Source organism: Notamacropus eugenii, chromosome 5 (genome assembly GCF_028372415.1).
Source record: "Notamacropus eugenii isolate mMacEug1 chromosome 5, mMacEug1.pri_v2, whole genome shotgun sequence".
Classification (NCBI taxonomy): Eukaryota; Metazoa; Chordata; class Mammalia; order Diprotodontia; family Macropodidae; genus Notamacropus; species Notamacropus eugenii.
This window is the reverse complement of record NC_092876.1, coordinates 355,770,003-355,794,615: the sequence shown is the minus strand read 5'-3', so window position 1 is coordinate 355,794,615 and position 24,613 is coordinate 355,770,003. Positions and strand designations below refer to the sequence as shown.

Below are 24,613 nucleotides of genomic sequence, written 5' to 3'. Positions count from 1 at the left end.
TGAGACTTGACAGCTGACTGACTACAAGAAAAGAAAAATCTACAGATTTTTTACTGTTAATTTAGAACGTTGACTTGGAATCTTTTACAGGAGGAATGTATGACCTATAGCCCAAGGACATATATGAACAGTGGGGAGAAGAGACACCAGAAGTTGGAAATGGAAGAATGATGGAAAATATTGCTGTTTGCCCACCAATAGACTTGTATCCTTTCTTTACAGACAAGTATAATTACTGACATTCATTATTATGGGTTCAAGTAATTTAGAAATTGTGGTCTTCTACAGTAGGTTCTATTTGTGAAGTCAGGTAACTGTGTAATGTGTGTGTGTGTGTGTGTGTGTGTGTGTGTGTGTGTGTATTTTTAATTTCATTAAAACGGTCCATTTGAAAATTTGATATATACAAATATATACTTAGATATAAAAATATATACTTAGATATACAAATATATACAAGATGATGTGAGGTTGTAAGGTATGTTAGAGCTTGATAATTTTAGCAAAAGTCACTCTCACAAGGAATTACACAGATAATTACATCAAACTTTTGCTATTGGTGGGGGTGGGGTAGGATTAGAGGTAGAAGTATAAGGGTCTATATCTGGGATTTTAATCAGCATAGAGAACTTCTGAATATCAAAACTCCACCAATGTAGTTATAAAACTCTTCCATGAGTTGTTTCCTGGGGGCAGTGATAGCTTAAGTGACTTGTTTATGGTCACTTAGCTGGCATGTACCCAGGAGAGAACTTAATCTCCGGTCTTCCTGATGCCAAGTCAGACCTTCTAAACACCAAGTCATGTTGCCTCCCTCCTGTACTCATACATGCAGCTGTCTAAGGAGGTGCATGGAATGTTAGATTATTGTTCATGTCTACACAACTAAAACAAAGTAGAGGACAATTTGTACATTTGTGACTTTATTGGATGGATTTCTACATGTGAATTATTCAAACAAGATGGCTGAAGGAAGCAGATGATTATAAAATATTCCATTTCATGTTGGCCATGTCATTGTAGTCTCATGATATTTATGTATCTGTTCTCCTCATTTAGAACCTACAAATGCACACTTTGTAGATCAAAGTTCCCTTTTGGGCTTGTTCTAATCATGACTTGAATTGATCTTAGAGCCTTTCGTATTTGTATATATCTGTATAGACTCTACAGTCATTTTCAGGTAAATTTTCATGTAAAAGTGCTATTTTTATACTATTAAGTTTTATATTTCTGGACTATTCTTTTTTTTTTTCTCAACTGCTATGGAACTGAGCACTGCTAGAGGATATCTGCACTTGTCCTTTAGTTAATTTAGAACGTTGACTTGGAATCTTTTACAAGAGGAAAAACTTACTTCTACTACTACATGTATAGGACAAAATTCTCTTTTTCTCATACGTCACACAATCTCTTACTAGGTATATGACTGGCTTAGGATAGTAAGGTTTAATTTGAATTTTCAAATGGTCCTGGAACAAAAACTAGAAAGTTCTTTCTTCCATTTTTATCTAAGTTATCAGGGAGACTTCCTTGACAAATGGATAGATAGCAGACATCAAATGTGAAACAAATTGGGTAGGAACATATTTTGTGGGTAAAACTGAAAAAAGGTTTGGAAAATTTGGGACGCAAACGTCCTTAAGCACCTTTGCAATTCAATTCAGCTCAGCACTTTGTAAAACGAAATGGCTTCATCAATGTCAGCCACAAGTATTATTTACTGGTTTTCACTGCTTCTTCCTTTCTCATGAGAAGATATAGAGGATATACAGCACATTGTGATAAAATATATACTATATATATATCTAAAATAGATACATTGATTTGTAATTTAAATTATTTTAGAATGTTACAAGTATCCTAAGTTTTGTTCCAACTGTATGCTGTCATAGACTTATAGAGCTAGAAGGAGATTAGAAATGACTAATTTAAACCCTTCACTTTACAGATAAGGAAACTGAAGCCAGCAACCCCAAGGAACTTGCCCAGGATCAAATTGCTAGTCTGTGACAGAGCTAGGAATAGAACACAGGCATCCTAATCAAATTCCAGTACACTTTTTAAGGTGATAAAATTTGGTTTCCTTTCTTTTCTTCCTTCCTTCCTTCCTTCCTTCCTTCCTTTTTTCTTTCTTTCTTTGTTTCTTTCTTTGTTTCTTCCTTCCTTCCTTCCTTCCTTCCTTCCTTCCTTCCTTCCTTCCTTCCTTCCTTCCTTCCTTCCTTCCATCCTTGCTTCTTTCTTTCTTTCTTTCTTTCTTTCTTTCTTTCTTTCTTTCTTTCTTTCTTTCTTTCTTTCTTTCTCTCTCTCTCTCTCTCTTCCTTTCTTTTAGTAGTAACTATGGATTTACATATATGTACATATTTTAAAACTTCTTAATCTTCTTCTAGGTAAATGATTATCCAAATAATATGTCTTCAACTTATAAAATAACCTTGGAAAATTCCATCTGTTTGTGGTTTAGTTTCAAATGCATGCCTCCATTATCTTTGTACCTTAATAATAACTAAATACTTCTAGAGATCCATTATTTCCTTGGTATGGGTACTCCCTCAATCAATACAGATGACAACCTCTCTATACCTTAGTGGATATATTCATGACTTGTTGTAGTCATAGATAGCATTATTTGGTGGTTAATCTTATACCTAGCCTTTCTGAGTTTTACTTTTCTGGTCCTCAGATGATAGTTGAATGTTGATATTCAAATCCTTTCCAGTTTGGTAGGATCTGCCAAAACTTTTACTTCATTAGAATTACCTTTGAGAGTCCAGCATGGATTTAAATCTTGATAAGGCACTGGATTGGGGTCTTTAAAGAGGACCTTATTGATCCTCTACTGCATCTTGGAAAGAATCCTGAACTTGGAATTGTAGTGTTTGAGTACAAATCCCAAGACTTTTGCTTATTTGCTGTGGGACTTTGGAAAAATCTCTTCCCTTGTCTGGGCTACAGACATCCCCTCTGCAAAATGAAGGCTTTGGCCTGGATAATTTCCAAGGGTCCTTTCAAAGTGTAGATCTATGATCCTATGACTTTAATTATAATAATGATGAATATGAAGGTATCTTGTAACTGCAAAATACTTTTCACCTTATTAATCAATCAACAAGCATTTATTAGTCACTGTGCTAGGTGCTAGAGGCGTTTACATGTACATGATTTCTTTTGACCTTCAGAGCAGCTCTATGAAGTGGGATACTTTCAAGTGTTTTGCCTGAGCTCACAAAGCTAATAATTAATAAATCTAGAACTAGAAATAAAGTCTTCTGCCTCTAACTTGAGTATTATTGTTTCTGCTAGCCCAAACAGTTTCTTCTACACCACATTTTCAATTTTCCCAAAACACTTCAAACTTCATTTATATCTCTCAAACAACAGATGTAATTTCATTATTTTTAATTTCTGGCTTTTTAGCCTCAGTCTCATAAGACAAGAGTTGAAATAGGACCACATTTCTAGTTGCATTTGTAAATGTCTAACATTTACTCTTCACTAAAGTGTATAAATTAACACTAATTTTTTATTGATACTTGAGGAAGAATTTTTGATATCGCTCAAGGTCGTTGGTGATACCTAAGTGGTATGACAAAACTAGGTTTGGGAATTTTTTCTTTAAACACAACATATCCAAAATCACTCACTCACACACACACAAATATGTATAGATGGGCAACAGAGGATTATTACCTTAAATACGGCCTCCATCAGGTAAAAGGAAATGAATGTATGATTTATGGTTCTGATTTCTATATTATACAGCCGGTATAATTGTGGTAACCAAGAAATTATAAGAGGAGCCATACTCAATATGATCACAAGATATCCAGTGTATTCGAATTCATCACTAAACACGATCTTATGACAAAATAAAATAATTGGAGTTCTGTTTAAAAAAAGTTTATAGAAGAAAAATTATATCATTATTATATACTTAAGCTCTTTGTCAGACCTGTTAGGACCCACCAGAGAACCTAGTTCCTTGTTGCCATCATCAGCACCTGTGTAATCCTATTTTTATGCCAGAAAATAGTCTAGACCTTCCAGCTCTTATCTGATCATACTAAAAAGGTAGTTTAAAATGAAGACTACAAACCTTTATTCCAAGATCAAAAGTTATATCCCAGTTGTGCTATTATGTGGACACATCTACATACTCTTGGTCTTGAGCTGCAGTTCCAGGTATCCTATTCTAAAATCCATTTCCTTCCTAGTTTCCTTGTTAATGACTTGAACCCTCACTTGTGCCCAGAAGTTCTGTCCATACTTCTGATTTCTTTTGGTTTTTGGAATGTTTGAATACTGCCCATATTTAGTTTGGACTTCTGATTAACAACAATTTTTCCATAAGCCCCCATTTTGGCCTGACACCCTGGGCTTTGACTTTGCTATTAAGTAACCCTCATCGTAAATTTATTCTATTGGCCTCACTCAGGTGAGAGAGAACCTTGCCTTATATTTCACTGAGAAAAATAGAGGTCATTTGCTGAGAGCTCCCTCTTCTCTTCATTTCACATCACTTACATGCCTTCTGCTGCTGTCTCCTCCTTCACTCATCTCACATGAAGGGGTGGCCTTTTCCCTTACCAAATTAAATGCTTCACAAGTGATCCCTTTCTATCCCATCTTTTCCAGCATGTTGCCTACTCTATCATCCCCACTCTCCCTGCTTCTCCCCTGCCTGTACACACCTGCATCTTCCTTACCTTCAAAAAACTCTCACTTGACCCATCTATCCTCACTAGCTCTTTTCACACACACACACACACACACACACACACACACACACACACACATATATATTCCTCCTTTTCATGGTTAAACTCCTGAAGTCACCTACAAAGATGTTTCCAATTCTTTTCCTTTAACTTTCTTCTTAACTCCACAGTCTGACTTTCCTTCCAAAGTTAACAATACATTCTTAATTCCCAAATCTAACTGCCTTTTCTTACTCCTCATCCTTCTTGACCTATCTGCAACTCTTCTTTCTCTGTTTCTGTGACACTACTTAAAAGTGATTCTTCTCCTATCCCTCTGAGAACTTCTCAGTATCTTGTGCTTGGGCTTCATCTAGGTCATGCCCACTAACAGTGGCTATTCCCCAGGAATTTGTCCTCTGTGACATATGTATGCATATCCATATGTAATGTTTTTATGTTATGTATTTATACTTACAAATTACATATATTATATATTTCATCTGGTGATCTCATCAGCTCCCATGGATTCAACTGTCATCTTTATACAAATGATTCCCAGACCTACTTATCCATCCTTAACCTCCACACTAAAATTTTTAATTGTCTTTTGGACATCTTAAACTCAATATGTCTAAAACTGAACTTATTAATCTTTTCTCTAAAGCCCTGCTCCATCTAAACTTTCCTTCCAGTCATCTGGGCTTATAACCTAGTTGTCATCCTCAATTCCTCCCCATAACCACTCATATACAAGCTGTTGCCAAGTCTTGTCAACTTTACCTTAACATTTCTGATTGTGCCCCCTTTTTTCCTCTGACATTGCCACCACCCTGGCCCAGGATCTCACCACCTGATGCTGCAGGACATATTGCAATATCTTACTAATTGGTCTTCTTGCCTCAAGTCTTTCCCCCACTCTGTCTGTCCTCAACTTACCTTGATCTTCCTAAACTGCAGGTCTGCCCATATAAATCCCCTATTCAATAACTTATATCAAGTCTATAAAAAGGATCAAATCTATAAACTCCTCTGTTTGACATTCCACACCCTTCCCAACCGGACCACTTTCCAATTTTTCCAGTCTTCTTATAACTTACCCACCCCAACATATCCGAACTCTTTGCTATTCCTCACATAAGACAATTCATTTCCCTTACTCTGTGAATTTTCACTAGCTGTCCTCCATGCCTGGAATTCTCTCCCTCCTCATGTATATATCCTGGCTTCTCTGGCTTCCTTCAGTCATAGCTAAAGTTCCAGTCCCTTCAAGAAACTTTGCCCAATCTCCCCATAATGCTAGTACCCTCTGTTGATAATCTCCAATTTATTCTGTATATAGCTTTTTTCTACAAAGTCATTTGCATGTTGTATACTCTATTGGACTGTGAGCTCAAAAGCAAGGACTATTTTTTGCCTTTCTTTCCCTATTGATTAGCCTAGTGCCAGCAGACACTTAATAAATGCTTGTTGACTGGCTAATTCTTGCCCTTCTATTCTACTAGCAAGCTAGTGCTGACACATTTGCTTTACAAACCATATAACATCTTTAACTCATAATCCTCTTAAGAGCACAGGTTCTTAATTTGGTTTTGGTTTATGGACCTTTTGGAAGTCTGGGGAAGCCTACTGACCCCTCAGAATAATATTTTAAAATGTATAAGATAAAATATTTAAGATTACAAAGGAAATAAATTATACTGAACTATATTATCAAAATTGTTTTAAATCCACTGCTCCCAGGCTATGAGTATTTGCCTTGGAATAAAAGCAAAGAATGTAATAATGTATTTTATAGCAAACTTTTTGATTAAAAAAATTATTTTTGAAGATTGATGGACTAAAAATATCTTAGGATAGGCACGCAATTAAATAACATGCCAAATGAATAAAGAAAAATGCCTATTGTTTATATGACCTCACAAATGAAAAATAAAAAGATGATATTCATTAGCTTAATATTTTAGACTTAGCTGTACCTAAATTTCATCATTTGCAAATGATAAAAGGGCTCAAACTAAAGAGTAACTTCAGGCCATCCTTCTGGAGCTTATTTATTTATTTATCTTATTTTTAAGAGATAGCTTTAAGAAAACAATTTAATAAAAAAAAATAAACTAATGGCTAGAGTTCTGTTCCAACTGAAGGAATTATTAAAATTTTGTGGATCAAAGTAGTTGAGTTTAAGAAAAAATTTTTAACTTGTTTTCATTTCAGAGAGGCAGCATGGAACAGTGGAAGGAATTCAGGATTTGAAGCCCGAAAAATTGGGTTCACATTTGACTGTCAGTAGTTACTATCTGGGTAACCATAATTACTGTCTGACTTACTTGTACAATCTAAGTCCTAGGGTACCTGCAAGAAAGGTACTATGTCAACTCTAGTGCATTGTGGAAATGAGTTTGGGTTAAAGACATGGCTACCTTTAAAAATTGCTATTCTATGTTACTCTACAGTAAATAAGGAATCAAACCTTGAAAACTTGGAAAAATTTGCATAAATGTACTGACATTTACATTATAGTTCTATGGTACTCACTTTGGCGCCACTCCTTTTTCTTTTCTAGTGTTATAAACCCAATTTAGTAATATTTTTCTGAAGACATTAAAAATTTTCTTCTTTTCAACATAATCCTGTATTGTCTGGAAACTCATAAATCTGAAATAAAAAAAAGAAATTTCAAATGTATTTCTGGGATATTTTGACTTCAAGGCCACCAGAAAGCCGAGTCTAATTTTCTGGCTAGATAGATCATACTAAATGATTGTTGAAAGAGTCAGGAGGAAAATGGCTGAAAAAAGTGGTCTAAATCTTTCAGTGCCAGTTTTGTAAAGACTCTATCAAACATGTGGGCCACAATGCACCAAAGCAAGGCATGAACACTCACTATGAGAAGATGAAGTACTCCTCACATGGTCAAGTCTAAAGAAACTCAATGTTAAGGAGCTACATTGGAGGAATGTGTTTGCTTGACTATGCATGTAAGTTAAAAGGGCTTTTTTTTTCTCTTTCTTTTTATAAGTATTGGATGGGAATGTAAAGGGGAATTCTGGTAGACTAAGGTAGAGAAGAAAAGATGAAAGAAAGAAATAGAAAGAAGTGGGGAGGAAGGAAGGAAGGAAGGGAAAAAAGAAGGAAGGAGGCATCTTTTTTATTTTTAGCAATGTAAAAAAGAAAATGGAAAGAAGTATAGACAAACAATACAACTTTAAAAGCTGTAGGTTCAACTTACATACTTTAAAAGCAAGAAAACTAAAAAAAACCTAAAAAAAAAAGAAAAGAAAACTGTATGGAAAAGTGAACTACAATTACATGTGCGGCAGCTAGGTGGTTGGGCATTGAACTTGGAATCAGGAAGATTCATCTTCATGAATTCAAATCCAGCTTCAGACACTTACTAGCTGGTCAAGTATGACCCTGGTCAAGTCACTTTACTCTCTTTGCCTCAGTTCCTCATTTGTAAAATGAGCTGGAGAAGGAAATGGCAAACCACTTCTGTATCTTTATCAAGCAAACCACAAAATGGGGTCATGAAGAGTCAGGCAGGACTGGAAGGACCGAACAACAATAAACTTCATGTACAGTTTTTTTTTTCCATTATATGTGGAAATGCTTGCTTTATTTAGTGTTTATTAAGTTCATAATAGAAAAATAGGGGAAAAAAATTTAAGAGTATCATTGAAAGGATTTCCTTCATCAAGGAAATAACAGATTTATTACAAATATCTCCATTTACTCAGCCACCACCCTAATGTAGGATCTCATCACTTGTCATTTGAATATCATCTCTTGTAATAGTCTCCAATTGGTTTCCCTGCTTTCAACTGCCCTCTCCAGTTGAACTTTTTAATATTCTCAAGTTTGACCATGTCACTCCCATACAAAAACAACACACACACATACACTCAACCTACTTGACGTAACATCTGTTCACACAGTCTAAATTCTAGCCAAATTGGCTTACTAGTTAGTTCCCATTCATTAAATAACTTTCTATATCTCTACTCCATGGAACTAGATTACTCCCATCTGCTCCATTCCCAGGATAAGACCATCACTTCTAATCTCAATACCATGCTGCTAACTCAAGCCTGATTAACATGATTTCCTTCTACCTCCTTTCCCCTCTGTTTGGAGGGCTGGAGGGTGAAAAGGCCATGATCACCCACAGCATCCAGGGCCACCTCCAGTCATCAGGATCTATATCTTGCCACTGGAACCAGATGGCTCTGGAGGAGAAGTGAGACTGGTGACTGCACAGCCCTACCTCACTTAAATTCCATTCACTTGCAAGTCACAGCATCATATTCCTGATGTAATGGCTCTCTTTGAGAATGAAGAACAATGACCTGTGAATAGCATGAGCTGCTCCACAGGAGATCAATCCTCCTCTCCTCATCCCTCCTTTCCTCCTTCCTCTCCCTCTGTCCACATAAGATAGAATACCCTTACCTATAGGTGTTTTGCTCAAAGGAAATCTTACAAGAGATCTTGGGCTAGATTTCTTTCTTAGAGGCCACACCTTAAACTCAATTCACTCTGACTCTCACAGACTGGCTAACCCAAACTCTCCATGCCCTGATTGGCCCAAATGTAAATAGTGTTCTCCATTCAAGAATGAAGGGCAAACAGCAACAACCTCCTTTTCTGTGTTATCTCCCCAACAACCATTTGATTGCAAACTTCTTGAGGGTAAGGACAAGATCTTCTTTTGCTAATTTTATCTCCAATATTTAACACAGTGCCTGGCACTTAGTAGCCCCATTTTTGTTGTTCATTTGTTTTTCAGTGATGGCTGACGCTTCAGGACCCCATTTGGGGTTTTCTGCTGGCAATGATAATGAAGTAGTTTGCCTTTTCCTTCTCTAGCTAATTTTATAGATGCTGAAATTGAGGCAAATAGGATTAAGTGACTTGCCCAGGATCACAGAGCTAGTAAGTCTGAGGCCAGATTTGTACTCAGTAAGTGTCTCTTCCCGACTTCAGGGCTGCCACTCTATCCACTGCACCACCTAGGTGCCAAAGTAGGCCCTTAATCAATGTTTGTTGGATTTATTGGATCAATTGTCCTAAAAGGATGTCATTCATGAGAATAGGGGCTATTTTTTTTATCTTTGTATCACTAGTGTCTAAGATGGTTCCTTGAATGTGGTGGACTCTTAAGAAATATTTGTTGAATTTGAAGGATTGGAGTCAAGATGGTGGAGTAAAAGAAGGGACTTGCTTGAGCTCTCCCCCAAACCCCTCAAAATACCTGTAAAAATGACTGAATAAATTCTAGAGCAGTAGAACCCACAAAATGACAGAATAAAACAAATTTTCAGCCCAAGACAACCTGAAAAGTCCACATGAAAGGTCTATCACATCAGTTCAAGAGAAGAGTGCCATCCACCATGGGCTGCACCAGCACAAAAGGAGCCTAAAGAGGCTCAGGGCAGTGAATCACTGGCAGCGGTGGCAGTTTCCAGACTTTTCAACCCCCAAACATCAAAGACAACTTAGCAGGTCAGTAGGAAAGGTCTGTGAGACCTGGGTGAGAGAGGAGTGAGTTCTGGCCCTAGTCCCAGACCTAGGGAAGTGGCAACAGTGGCAGCAGCAGCAGTAATGTCTGTTTCTGGAGCTCTCAGCCCACAGACAGTGGGAGGAGCGGGATCAAGGAGCTGATCGGGGGGGATTGCAGGAATCTCTTTGCAGGGTTCTCTTGCTTTGTCCATGCTTTGAAATGGGTTGCAGTCCTGGGTGGCAGTCCTAGGGTGAGAAGAAGCGCTGGAGTGGCAGAACTTGTGATGGCAGTGGAGAGGGAATCCTCTTCATAGTTCCAAGGCAGAAAAGAGTGGTTATAGTCACTCACAGACCAGAGAACAAGTCAGGAGAGAAGTAAACACTTCTCCTTTGATCATACAACCTTGGAAGAATTGAAAATTTACAGGTCCCTAGAAGTATGTCTGAAAACAGCTGCTCAAAATCCCTGAAGCTTGGCACAGTACACCTCCCCCTCCCACTGGAAGCAGAGTCCTACCTTGACAAAGAGCTAAAAGGTCAAGTAACTGGTTGGGAAAATAAGCAAAAAGTGGGGAAAAAAATCAGACTTTAGTGTTTTACTTTAGTGACAAAGAAGATCAAAACATACAACTAGAAGAAGATAACGAAGTCAAAGCTCCTATATCCAAAATCTCCAAGAAAAATGTGAGCTGGAGGGGAGCCACGATGGTGGAGTAGAAAGATGTACATACACTAGCTCTTATCCCACAGTCCATAAAATACCTGTAAAGAAGAACTCTCAACAAATTCGAGAGCAGTAGAAACCACAGAGCAATGGAGTGGAGGAGATTTCTAGCCCAGAGTGACCTGAAAGACCAACAGGAAAGGTCTGTCAGCGGGGATGTGGAACAGAGCCCAGTCCAGCCTTGGCCATGTGGCACAGGAAGGAGCAGAACCGAGTAGGCTTCAGGGACAGAATCTCCAGTGGCAGTGCAGATCCCTCAACTCACAGGTGCTAAAGATCAGTGAGAGGGCATTTTTGGGGGGCTGAGAAGGGAGCAGGGTGCCCCCATAACTCAGGCCTCCTCAGGTGGCAGCAGTGGAGGCAGCAGTAGACGGGTGCTCCCAAGGCAGGCAGCAGCCTACATCCTTTGTTGAAGACCTCATAGTAAAGCCCCTGAGGGAACTGAGCCTTGTGTGGTGGCCCTGCCTCCACCTGAGCAGCTGATCTTAATCTCACACTGAATAGCAGCCCTGCCCCCACCTAAAGCCCCTGAGGGATTGGAACAGCTCATCTGAATCTCAGCCCCCAGTGCTGGGTTGGTGGAACTGGAGGCGAGGTAGTTGTGGAGAGAAAACTCAGAAGTCAAGTAACTTCTTACTTGAAGGGGGCAGGGGAGTGATGGAGAGAAAAAACTGGACATGTTACAAAGTGAGGTAAAAACAATTAGTATTAAAACAATTGACTGAATTACTGCGAATAAATCAAAGACATCTTTAGTCTGGGGAAAAGAATTTTAGTCTAAATTTCCTAAAGGCAGGTAACCTTGGGTAAAATTTGGCATTGATGGAAAAGTTAAGGTTTTAATGGTAAATTTGATTTTATGATTGCTATTTAATCAGGAACTAGAACATGTATAGAAAGACATGTAAGCCACTTAAGACTTGCCTCCAAAGATGTTCCTTAGCCAAAGTGAAATTATAGTCATATTTGAAACCTGGTTATTGGAGCTTGATATTTTTAGATGCAATGGGACTATTAAGTGACTGTTCTACTGGGTCTAACTCTAATTCAAGAAAGGAGGTCTGGGCCTCCAATTTATGATGCCAGTAAGCATGTGAGATGCTGGTATGAACTGCAAAAGGTGATCTCATGGGAAGGGTGGGAGAGCAGCTGTTCAGCCTGGGCTGAGGTAAGATTCTCCTGACTCAAATGTCCCACTGACACCTGGCAGACTTTAAGCCTGACTGGATGCAAGTGGACAATCTACTCCTGCCTGGAATTGACATGAAGTTGGGGAGATATTGTTTCCCTGCAATGTCCCTACTTTTGGTGGCAATTTCCTATAGTCAAAGAAGGTTTGTAAGATTAATACCAGATCTATTAAATTATAGATTGTTGGTAGGGGAACATCCGAGGTTAAGTCTAAAATTGAGCTATTAGGCTTAGAACTTTAGACCAACAACAATAAGTTAGGGTCCTTTAATTCTTAGTAATAGTGTGGAGACAATTAGGTCAAGGGCTTGTGAAGTTAGCAAACATAAATATTATTTGTGTCTCAGTTGGTTAATGTTTAAAAAAATTCTTTTGTGGTCTATATTATCAATAATTTAAAAAGAAGTATCACCTGACCAAAAGTTTGAATTCTTTTATTTGTTATGAACTGTGTTAAAAATGAAAAATAAAATTTAAAAAAAAAGAAGAAAAGAAAAAAAAGAAAAATATGAACTGGTTTCAGGTCATGGAAGAGCTCAAAAAGGATTTTGAAAATCAAGAAAGAGAAGTACAGAAAAAATTAGGAAGGGAAATGAGAGTGGTGCAAGCGAGTCATGAAAAACTAGTCAATAGCTTGCTAAAGGAGACTCCAAAAATGCTGAAGAAAATACCTTCAAAACTCAAATGGCAAAAGAGGTCCAAAAACACCAATAGGGAGAAGAATGACTTAAAAAACAGAATGAGACAAATGAAAAAGGAGGCCCAAAAGCTCAATGAAGAAAATAATTCCTTCAAAATTAGAATGGAGCACATAGAAGCTAATGACTTTAGAAGCAATCAAGAAATTATAAAAGAAAACCAAAAGAATGAAAAAAATAGAAGACAATGTGGAATGTCTCATCGGAAAAACAAATGACCTGGAAAACAGATCCGAGAGAGAATTGAAAAATTGTTGGACTACTTGAAAGTGATGATTAAAAAAAGAATCTAGACATCATCTTTCAAGAAATTATCAAGCTGCCCTGACATTTTAGAACCAGAGGGTAAAATAGAAATTGAAAGAATCCACTGATTGCCTCCTGAAAGAGATCCCCAAAGGAAAACTCCTAGGAATATTGTAGCCAAATTCCAGAGTTCTCAGGTCAAGGAGAAAATATTGCAAGCAGCCAGAAATAAGTCAAGTATTGTGGAAACACAATCAGGATAACACAAGATCTAGCAACTTCTACATTAAGGGATCAGAGGACTGGGAATGTGATATTCCAGAGGTCAAAGGAGCTAGAATTAAAACCAAGAATCACCTATGTAGCAAAACTGAGTATAATCCTTCAGGGGAAAAAATTAACATTCAATGAAATAGAAGACTTTCAAGCATTCTTGATGGAGAGATCAAACCTGAGCAGAAAATTTGACTTTCAAATATAAGAATCAAGAGAAACATGAAAAGGTAAAAAAGAAAGAGAAATCATAAAGGACTTATTAAAGTTGAACTGTTTACATTTCTACATGGGAAGATATTTATAACTCATGAAACCTTTCTCACTATTACTGTAGTTGGAGGGAACACACACACACACACACACACACAGAGGGCACAGGGTGAGTTGAATATGAAGGGATGATATCTAAAAAATAAATTTAAGAGGTGAGAGAGGAATATATTGGGAAAAGGAGAAAGGGAGAGGTAGAATGGGTTAAAAGCGGCAAGAAAAAGCTTGCCTTTTGCAAATTGCCTTTTGCCAAAAATGGAAGGGAAGAGGGGGAAAGTGAGAGGGAAAGAGTGAAACTTACTCTCATTGGATTTGGCTTAAGGAAGGCATAACATACACAATCAACTGGGTATGAAAATCTGTCTTATCCTACAGGAAAGTAGGGGGGAAGGGGATAAGAGGGGGGTGATGATAGGAGGGAGGGCAAAAAGAGGAGGGGTAATCAGAAGCAAACACTTTTGAGGAGGGACAGGGTCAAAGGAGAGAATAGAATAAATTGGAGGCATGGATGGAGGGAAATATAGTTTGTCTTTCACACTATGACTATTTTGGAAGTGTTTGGCATGACTACACATGTATAACTCATACCAAATTAATTGCCTTCTCAATGGGAGTGGGTGGAGAGGGAGGAAGGGAGAGAATGTGGAACTCAAAGTTTCAAAAAACAATGTTGAAAATTGTTCATACATGTAACTGGGAAATAAGACATACAGGCAGTGGGGTATAGAAATCTATCTTGCCCTATAAGAAAATAGAGGGGAAGTGGATAAGAGAAGGGGGTGTGTGTGATAGAATAGAGGGCAGATTGGGGAAAGGGATAATCAAAATGCATGCTCTCTTGGGGTGGGTGAGGGGAAAGATGGGGAGAAAATTTGAAACTCAAGGTCTTGTAGAAGTGAATGTTGAAAATTAATAATAAATTAACTAATAAAAAAATCCAGGAAAAGAGAAATATTTGTTGAATAAATCAATGAATGAAAGCATTAAAAAGACACTTACTCTCCCTTTTTATCGCCGAAACTCCCTGCAGCACCTACCAAGACTTTGACTGCATTTTGGGACAAAATTTCATTTTTATATTGCCTCTCATAGCTTGCCTTTAAAGAAATAATGAAATTAATTATTATAAGGAAGGGCAATAAAGATGATTTAATATTCTTTTCTCTAGGGAAATCAATTTTTTCATGCAAAAATAATAAGTATTGGAACATGTTTTTGTCTTTTGCTACATTTTGGCCTTCATATAGAATTCAATCTGTGAGATCCTGTAGATTGAGCATCTTGATTTTGCATGCATACTAATAAATCAGCACTCCTAGAATTTTCTAAATTCATGCTTCTCCAACATCCACTCTCAGTGACTGTGTATGACACATGAAAAAGTGTGTGGGATGAAATGTCAGAAAAAAATGACAATAATAACTAGAGACAGCATTGGGAGGGACCTTCTCCTGTTAATAAATTTTCTCTCTTTAAATTATTATGTATATTTTTCTGTTTCCATGTTACATCCTTACCCCATACCTACCAATAAAATGTAAACTCATTGAGGGAAGGGCTTTCATCTCATTTTGCCTTTACATAGCTCCTCCATACCCAGTTCAGTGCCTGGATCATAACAGGTATTTAGTGAATGCTTGCTAGTTTGGATTGGATTGGTCTCGTCAGCCCAGGAGTGGTGCCTAACCTCCCTTTCTTAAAAAATGTAACCTTAATCCATAAGTACAAAATACATTGAATTGGTGGAGATTAGATCTACTATCTTAATGACCTTGCAAAAATTGTAGGTAATATGGCAGCCTATATAAGTAGCACCAAGGGGTGAAAAGTGCTTTGTGGGTCTTGGTTTTTACAGAGGCCAGGTACGTTAAGAGAGGCAGTATTATATAGGAGATACATTCTAAATACAGAACTGGACTTGCGGTTACTAAGATCCAGATTTCGGCACTACCTAAATGTCAAATATGATCAGATAATTGTTTAATGTTTTGTTTTCCTTACTTATACAGACACCACAGAAAGGGACATTTGAGTTGAATATAAGTCAAGATTAGGCAAAGTAGGAGGTTAGAATTTTTTAAAGAAAAACAAAAAGAATAAAACAAAATACTAACTATTTGTGCTGATAAGAGGCGTAGTCTTGCCAGTTCCATGATTTCAGTGCTAATGCCGACCTCTCCTATTTCCTTGTAACAGCTTGGACATTTGAGTTTCTGATCTGATTCTTCTGGTGTCAACTAATTGTAAAAATGAAATATACTAACATAAATATAGTATTAGTATATACATGAAGTAATTAGCAAACGCTTTTTTTTTAACTAAAAAAGGATAGACAATGAAGAAAAAAAATTTTCACCTGCTATCAAAGAAACTATTTCCAGAATTAATCAGATTATCTGGATGTCCAAAATTTTCCAAACAGAATGGAAATGGTCTACCTTTATAGGTAGCTTATAGAGATTTGGTTTCAGGGAGCCAGTTATTTTTCTGAACTGTATTCTGAAGTCCTTGGATTTGGGTCATGATATCACTCAGGAATCCAAGGACATTCATCCCACTGCCAGGTTCCCTGAACTGGGGTTGAACTTACCATTGGTTTTGACATACTTCTACTGGCACACTTTTTCATCTGATATCCTCTCTCCAGCTAACACCAGGAACACGAGGTAATTTCATCCCACTCCACTATAGTAGATTTTGTGGGGGATGCTGTTAGGTAAGATAATGAAAAAGATTATGACAGCATTCTCCATAGTACCTGATATAGTAGATTGGGATGGAAAGACCTTTTGCTCCTTAAATAGGGGCCTAAAACTCCAGTGGGGGGCAAGTCAGAATCAACATTCATCCTATTGTGTTATTAATAATAATATTGGTAATGACAATAACTAGCATTTATGTACTATATTACAAATATTACTTCATTCGATCCTCACAGCTACTCTAAGAAGTAGGAACCTATTATATATTTGTTGATTAATTAATATCTATAGAGTTTCCCCCGCTTACTATTATGCTAAACACTAGAGAACCATTGCAACTTGTCTATTGATCCTAAAGATCAAGAATCATGAATCTGAACTCATTTCATGAATTATATTTACTTGAGGTTAATCACATCATACTCTGTAGGGAAGACAATATAGATTAATTGCTTACCTTATATGGATTTTGAAATGTGATGTTTTTGTCAACCAAGTTCCAATCTGCATTGGCAAGATCTTTGTCAAATCTTAAAGCAGAGGCTGCAGTCTTGGTTATTTCTTGAAAATGTTCAACTGTGTAATAGAGTGACTTGCGTTTTGTTAATGAAAAATCACGAAGACCTATCAAACAAAGAATGAGTCTTTAAATTATGGAAGGCTTGGCCTCCCTCTGTAGGTTTATATGATTTCCACTCATTTGGCTTTTAATGTTTTGATAAGAAATACGAATGGAATGAAAACTTAAGAGGCTCAAATCAGCCAGTTTTATGGTGGGAGTAACTTAGAAATTTGAATGACTTTTCTTCCATACTTCCTATTACTTGGAAGAAAGAAAATCAGTCTCAGAATGTTTGTGAACAAAATTACCCATTCTCCCTTGTTCTCAGTAAGAGTTCCATACAGAATTCAGAGTTCTCATATGCCAGAATAAAAGCTCTCTTTGTTCTAACTTCCTACTGTTTCAATTCCCTTCACTTCAGGCTAAGCTCTGGCCGTACAAAGACAAAAGTGAAATGGTCCCTACCCTCAAGAAGCTTGCTGTTTACTGGAGGATGCAAGATGTACATACGTGTCTATACAATTCTCTCTCTTCACACACACATATATACACATGTATGTCTGCATACATTGTGTGTACATATGTGTATATACATAACTATATACATACATATATAAAAGTTTTGAGAGGTAGGGAACTAGTAACTGGAGTAGGGGGAATCAGGAAAGGCTACATATAGAAGGCAATACTTGAATTGAGTCTTTAAAGAAACCAGAGATTCCAAGAGGTGTAGGTGACAAGGTAGAGAATTCCAGACATGGGGGACTGCCAATGAAAAGGGAAAGAGAAGTAAAACAAGATGGCATGTATGCAGAATAGTAAGGAAGTCAATATGATTGGACTTTTAGAGGGCATGGAATGAAGTGATGAGCAAGACTGGAAAGGTAAGAAGGGGAAAGGTTGTGATGAAATTTGAATGTTAAGCAGAGGAGTTCATATTGATCCTAGAGGTAATAAAGAACCATTGACTTTATTTAGTGTGGGGGATTAAGGGATGAGGCATGGAAGGGCTGTGATGTGGTTAGAACCTCCCTTTAGGAAAACCCCTTTTGTGGTTTTGTGGAAGATGGATGGGTCATTCAATATCTATATCCAATCCTAATCTCTTGCCCAAATACCAGAACTAGATTGTCAATGGAGTACTGGATATCTCTGTCTAGAGGTTTAGTCAGCACCTCAAACTCAACGTATGTAAAATGGAATTCATTACCTTCTCACCTCCCCAACCCATTCTTTTCCTACACACTTCTGTTTCTCCTAAGGATCTTACCATTCATCCAATTACCCAAGTACATAATCTCACTGCCATCCTACTCTGTCTTCTCTCCTATTTCCCCCATGTTCTATCATTTGTCCAGACATCTTAAGATCTTCATCCTCCTTCATGACTCATTTCCAGTGCCATCTCATCACACCTAAGTCTTTCTCCATCCTAACTTCTTCTCCAACACAATTTTTAATACTCTCTACCTCCTCAAAAACCTTTAATTTACTTATCTACCATGTATCTTTCCCATAAAATATAAGCCTCTTGAGGATGATAGTAAAATTAAAAAAAAAAATTTATCCCTATATCACATGCCTTGCGTGCAATGTTTGTTGAATTGAATGGTTGTTTCTAAATAGTCAAAGAGAAAACAAAAAAGACCTCAGTTCAAACTCTGCCTCTGATATTTAACAGTTTGTGACCCAGGATGAGTTATTTCACTTCTTGTGGCTGCAGTTTCTCATCTGTAAAATGAAGTGGTTGAATTCAAACATGTCTGTGATCCCTTCCAGGTCTGCCTACATCCATGATCCTAAGCTCATGACAAATCCACTATATATTATATTTTTGTCCACATTTAGTTTTCATTTTCTCACTAGTATACTTTGTTTTGTCATTCTTGCTTTTTCACCTTTTTTCTTTTCAGTAGCTATATATGAACTTCTTCTATAGAAATTTTATTTTGTTTGTTTTGACTGATTACCTTTTATAAGCCAAAGTAATGGAGCCATTTGAAAACCCATAAAATAGGCGAGCGAAGACAAAGGACAAATAGCTTAATTGACCTTAATGTTAATTTTCCATATTTCCCAGTTTGTTTCAATTTCTGCTTCTGCCTGTGTAGAATTATATTCCTTTGAATGTAACTTATTTGGGTTCACAATGATCAATTTTTAGCTTAATTAGCAGAACCATTTTGGGATGAATGGTACCTAGTATATTGGTCCAGTCTTTTCATTAATCTGTTGTGTGATCTTGATCAACTCATTTAATTTCTCTGGGACCTTGATTTCCTTACTGGTAAAATTAATAGGCTGTATTAGCTATACAACCTCTACCACCCCTTTTCTTAGATTCTCTGCATATTTTTTGTCTCTACAATATTAATATGGCTTACCTAAGTGGATAACTGCTCGAGGTAATGTGATTGAATTAATCAATAAAGTAATTAAACATATTGTCACTCCATGAAGTAATATCTAGAATAGAAAAAACAAAACGAGAAATTTCTGGCAAACTATATATGATATCTTTACCAATGTAGAACTAAGATCATTCTTACTTATGTCAATAACCCTGTGCACAAGTAGCTGACTCAACTTTAGTGGAAGGCAATTTTCCTTAACTCTGTATGTGGTAGTAGGATATGACTGCCTTGCTATTCTTTTCCTTGCTCCCATATTCATCTCTTTGTGTCTTCAAGTGCTGTGCATCTTTTTTAATTTGAAAAATATCCCAGTTGTTTTTTAGATCACCCATTTCCTGGAAGATTTCTTATGCCACTTTTTGCAGGTATGCCATTGTTGGAATTAGGCTGCAGCTTACTTATGTGCTCCATTGACTCTCACAACTTTGAGTCTTCAAAGATGATGGCATTGCAGAATTTGTAGTCTAATGTGAGAGAATCAGCAGGAAGATATTCTTGTTTAAAAAGGTGTGTGTGTGTGTGTGTGTGTGTGTGTGTGTGTGTGTGTGTGTGAAAGAGAGAGAGAGAGAGAGAGAGAGAAGGGGAGAGAGAGAGAGAAACAGACAGTGACAGAGACAGAGATGAGAATGATAGAGAGCAAGCAGTCAGGATCTTTAAAAATACTTCATTATGACTAAGCATCACTGTAATTGTGGGAATGTCACATAACCTTGCCAAGGAGAGAATTCTGAGAAGATGGAGGAGTAGGTCAGAAAACTTTCAGCTCTCCAAATCCTCCACACACACACAAAAGACAGAGCATTACCTCAGAGTGAACATAGGGCAGCAGAAATGAACAGGAGTCAGAGTACAGTAGTAGTCCTCTTAATAACTTGAGAAGACCCCAGGAAAAACTGAACCTCCTGGCACTGAGGTTCAGCCTGAGTGAAGTGCAAACACCTCCAGGCACTCTGCACAATCAACAAATAACAAGCCCTGGGGGCAGCTGGGTTGGTAGGCAGCTTCAGCCTCAGGAACTTTCACAGGACAGGACTGATGGGGGTCAGAAGGCTGTACTGTAAGTTTGAAGGACTTTCTATTGTTGAGGGATACCAAGCACCAGTATGCTGACCTGATGCAGTTCTGTGCTCTGGCTGTTGGGGAGAAGGAGCTACCATATGGTAGCAGAGGGATGGGGACCATGCTGGCTATGGGCACTTGGAGGAAATCAGAGTCCTTGGTTTCAGCTCCAGGGAAGAGAGGACAGCTGTAGTTTGCAGCCACTGGAATGACCACATGGAGATAGAGCTTTTACAGGAGAGAGGGGTTGGGAGCCCTAGTCATGGCTTAGAGGTGGAGAAGAGTGCCCAAAGTTGGGCCCCCAGACAGTGTTCAGAAAATAACAGTAAGAAGGACTTGAGGCTTGGTGCATCCTACTCCACTTCTCACAACTAGAACTTGACTATAATAATAGCTGCTAAAAACAAAATAAAAATGAGTAAACAAAAGAGAAAGAACCCAACTACAGAGAAATACTATATGAGAGTAAAGAAGATCTGGGTTCATATTCAGTGGAGTTAAAAAAAACCCCAACAACATTCCTTTTTCAATGAGAAACATCAAATGGTCACAAGTCTAAAAAGAGTTCTTGGAAAAACTTTAAAAGGATTTTAAAAATAAGATAAGAGAGATTGAGGAAAAAATAAGAAAAAAAGAGCAACTGAAGAAAATTATGAAAAGAAAGTCAATTAGCTGAATAATAGAGAATCAAAATAGAGAAGAAATAGAGATATCAAATATTCAAATACTTCTATCAAAGCAGAGTACTACCCAGCTATATATTTTTTTTAATCCATAACTAATTCTTGTCCATGTACTGGATATCTTCTCTTAGATCCTTATAAATTTTATGGTAATAGGACAGTACTTGGGCTAACCATTAGAGAATCAAAAACTTAAGAAAGAAAATTATTCCTTGAAAACTAGAATTGGGCAAGGGGAAGCTAATGATGTTAGAAGACACAAAGAAATGATAAAACAAAATCAAAAGAATGAAAAAAATAGAATAAAAGATGAAACATCTCTTCAGAAAAACAACTGATATGGAAAACAGATAGAGGAGAGACAATGTAATACTGATTCAGTTTCCTGAAAGTTACAATAAAAAAAGGATCTTGATAAAATATTGCAAGAAATTATTATAGAAAATCACCCTGAAGTTCTAGAACAAGAAGGCAGAGCAGAAATAGAAAGGAAAATTTATTGACAGCCACCTGAAAGAGATCCCAGAAGGAAAACTTACAGGAACATCACAGCTGAGTTTCAAACCTCCCACATCAAGGAGAAAATATTGCAAGCAACAGGAAAAAAATTAAATATCATAGCGCTACAATAAGGATTATACAAGACCTAGCAGCTACTACATTGAAGGATCTTATATCTTGGAATACTATATTTCATAAAACAAAGGAGTTGGGGTTATGACCAAAGGTAACTTACCCAGCAAAGTTAAGAGCAATCTTGAATGAAAAAATGCTGGGGATGGAAGCTCAATTCCATGTGGAGAGTCTCGGGCGGGTAAAGGTGGGAACTTCTAAATCTTAGAGTTCTCAAGAGGCCCCCCAGGAAACGACTGGGAATCGAGGTGAACCAAGCTATCTCGTGTATTTCCGCCTCTTCCCGTGAGAAACGTGATGGGAGAGAGCTCTCCCCGCCCTCGAGATTGTCCCGGATCTGGGCACACTATTGTTACCTAACAGCACGGTATTCAGATGCAAACTATGCGGCTGGAGAGCTTAAGTAGGATCAGGAAAGCCTGAAAGCTCTCTTGGGCGGAGGGGCGCGGAGCGGACAGGACAGAAGGCTCCGCTTTTCCTCTCTCTGCTTTCCCCTCCCCCTCTCTCCCCACTTACACTTCTACTTCCAATCTCTTATTGTAAGATCTTTGCCTCCTTGGGAGATTCTTCGCTCCCTCCTAAGGAAGAATTCCCCTGCACTTGTAACCAGAACCCTGAATAAAGCTCAACCCTTGTTCGACTCTGGAACCTCCTTTCTCTCATACGAGCATCCGGCTTGGCCAGCCGAAGACCTCGGGAAGTGAGGTAAGAAGACTCGGGTAGCCCACAGGCCTCTAGGCCTGGCAAAAAAAAATGGACATTTAAAGAACTGAAAGACTTTCACATATTTGTGACAAACAGCAGAACTTAATAGAACATTCAACATATAAGACCCAGGAGAAATACAAGATAAACAATAAAGAGTCTCTTATAATTGATATTTTATACAAATAAAGTCAGATTTAAGTAATTGGAGTAATATGTATTGTTCATGGATAGGTAAAGTCAATATAATAAATCATAATTTCACCTAATGATTCTACTTATTCAATGGCATCCCAATTAAATTACTTTAAAATTACTTTACTGTGTTAGAAAAAACAATAAGTTCCTTTGGAAGAACAAAAGGTCAAGAATTTCAAAGAAAGTAGGAGGAAAAAGATGTAAGGGAAAGGGAATCAGCAGTATCAGACTTTATATTATAAGGCAAGAGCATTGTTGAAGTGTAAAATGGATAATGATTATTTTAAAATAAAATTTTCTTGTATAAATAAAACACATGTAACTAAGAATAGAAGGAAAGCAGAAAATTGGAAGGGGGGAACCTTTTATAGATAATCTCTCAGATAGGATGTGATTCTGTTGGAATACTTTTGTCTTGTAGGAAATAATGAGCTGATTGACTTAGAAAAATATGGAAAGACTTGGACTTATGAAGGAAGATGCTATCCACCTCCGGAGAAAGAGATAACAAGTTGAAATATGCGTAGTACAGTCTTGCATATATACGTATATATATATATATATATATATGAGTGTATATGAATGTTTATAGATTTCTATGTATATGTACACACACTATATATGTAGTGTATATGGTATGTATATACAATGTGTAATATATATATGTATATATACACATACACACACAGACATATATATATATATGTATATATATACAGTGTATAATGTATTGTAGTCTTATCTAGGACAGGGAGGGAGAGAGAAAAAAAGTACAGTAAAAAGTGCACACCAGACAACAAATGAAAACCTAGAAGGAAGCAAAGCAAGGCTGGGTAACTTTGAAAAAAAATGTATAGTATTTATTAAATAGGTTTTCTTGAAATCAAAACATATAGTTTTATACTGAATCCTCATTTGATGTTTTGCTGTGTACATGGAAATAAATACCTACGAAACCAACTACCAAGATCTAGAGAGGTTGTAAATGGTATTGGTGAAGGAAAGTCCAAAGTGATAAAATCATAGATCCTTGAAATATTGAAATAAGATGAAACAAAGGTTTTACAATATCCTTTACCTGAGATTTTTCCCTTTCTGATCCAATGAAATTATCAGAATAAGAAAGTATAAGAGCCATGTTTATGTTCAGTAGCCCCCTCATTTCACTCCAGACAATTATAAATGCCCAGCGCCAGGGAAATCCATAGCCAAGATGAGATAAAATGGGTTTCTGTGTTAGAAACACCAGAATTCTGAAAAAGTTAAGAAACATCACTTCTTGTAATTATCAGGTCCATTGTATTCAATGACAATTGTCAGCTCTCAGAAGAATGTTCTCCTGCTTAGGAAGGCAAATTATTCCTAGGAATTAGCTGTTATTACTGAAGGCTATTAAGCCAGGGCAATGGTATAGAAGGGATCAGCTCTGAGTAGCGGCTCAGGACCCCATTCAGGACTAATCAGCTGTGATTGGTAGGCTGATTGTGATCTTGAAACTCAGGGTACCTTTCTTGATCATTTCAAGAGGAACTTCACCTTTGAAGTGTCTAGTGATCTGATCCTATTTTTTGTGGCTTGGGGGGGGTTCTATGTCCCTTGGCCTAGGGCAGGTCATGAAATCCTGGATCATAGGAGGATGTAGATGGATCGTACCTTAGCAATCAACTGATGCAAACTCTTGTTTTACAAATGAGGAAACAGACACGCAGTGGTAGCAACTTTCTCAAGCATTGTCTTTTGTATAGCCTTGAAACTGGGATTCCCTCACTGGGACCCTACTATTTTCCATGTTTTATTGGGGAAAAGAGGGAATTAAAGTCATGTGATTTACAACAAAATAGGTCACTGAGTTGGTTAGTAGCCTAGAATGAAAGTTAGCTCATAGGCTGTTCCATTCCTAGACTTCCAATAGAATAAGGAATGCATTTCTTGATGTGATCAATATGTGATGTTTTGCTTGACTACTTCTGTGATATAGGAATTTCTTTTTTTATTTCTCTCTTTTGCCTTTTTTTTGTTCCTCTCTTTTCTTCTTCCTTTCTCTCTCTGTCTC

General features: G+C 37.3%; 1 protein-coding gene and 1 long non-coding RNA gene across 4 annotated transcripts in view; one reads left to right on the top strand and one right to left on the bottom strand.

Annotated features, from left to right (window-relative positions):
* Nucleotides 1-7,327, top strand: part of LOC140506653 (uncharacterized) — a 40,130-nt gene extending 32,803 nt beyond the window's left edge. Inside the window, exons 3-5 of the long non-coding RNA XR_011968025.1 lie at nucleotides 91-226; nucleotides 1,952-2,068; nucleotides 6,915-7,327. This is a non-coding gene — a long non-coding RNA (uncharacterized lncRNA). The remainder of the gene's footprint in view (nucleotides 1-90; nucleotides 227-1,951; nucleotides 2,069-6,914) is intronic.
* The window catches only part of SLC9C1 (solute carrier family 9 member C1), a 96,815-nt gene that overhangs the window by 28,211 nt on the left and 43,991 nt on the right, over nucleotides 1-24,613 (bottom strand). For all 3 annotated transcript variants that reach the window (XM_072614017.1, XM_072614016.1, XM_072614015.1), the window contains exons 11-17: nucleotides 23,639-23,813; nucleotides 19,253-19,334; nucleotides 16,764-16,930; nucleotides 15,719-15,841; nucleotides 14,604-14,701; nucleotides 7,236-7,355; nucleotides 3,691-3,886 (exon numbers count right to left, since the gene is read on the bottom strand). In XM_072614017.1, the coding sequence (XP_072470118.1) occupies nucleotides 3,691-3,886; nucleotides 7,236-7,355; nucleotides 14,604-14,701; nucleotides 15,719-15,841; nucleotides 16,764-16,930; nucleotides 19,253-19,334; nucleotides 23,639-23,813 (961 nt within the window). The remainder of the gene's footprint in view (nucleotides 1-3,690; nucleotides 3,887-7,235; nucleotides 7,356-14,603; nucleotides 14,702-15,718; nucleotides 15,842-16,763; nucleotides 16,931-19,252; nucleotides 19,335-23,638; nucleotides 23,814-24,613) is intronic.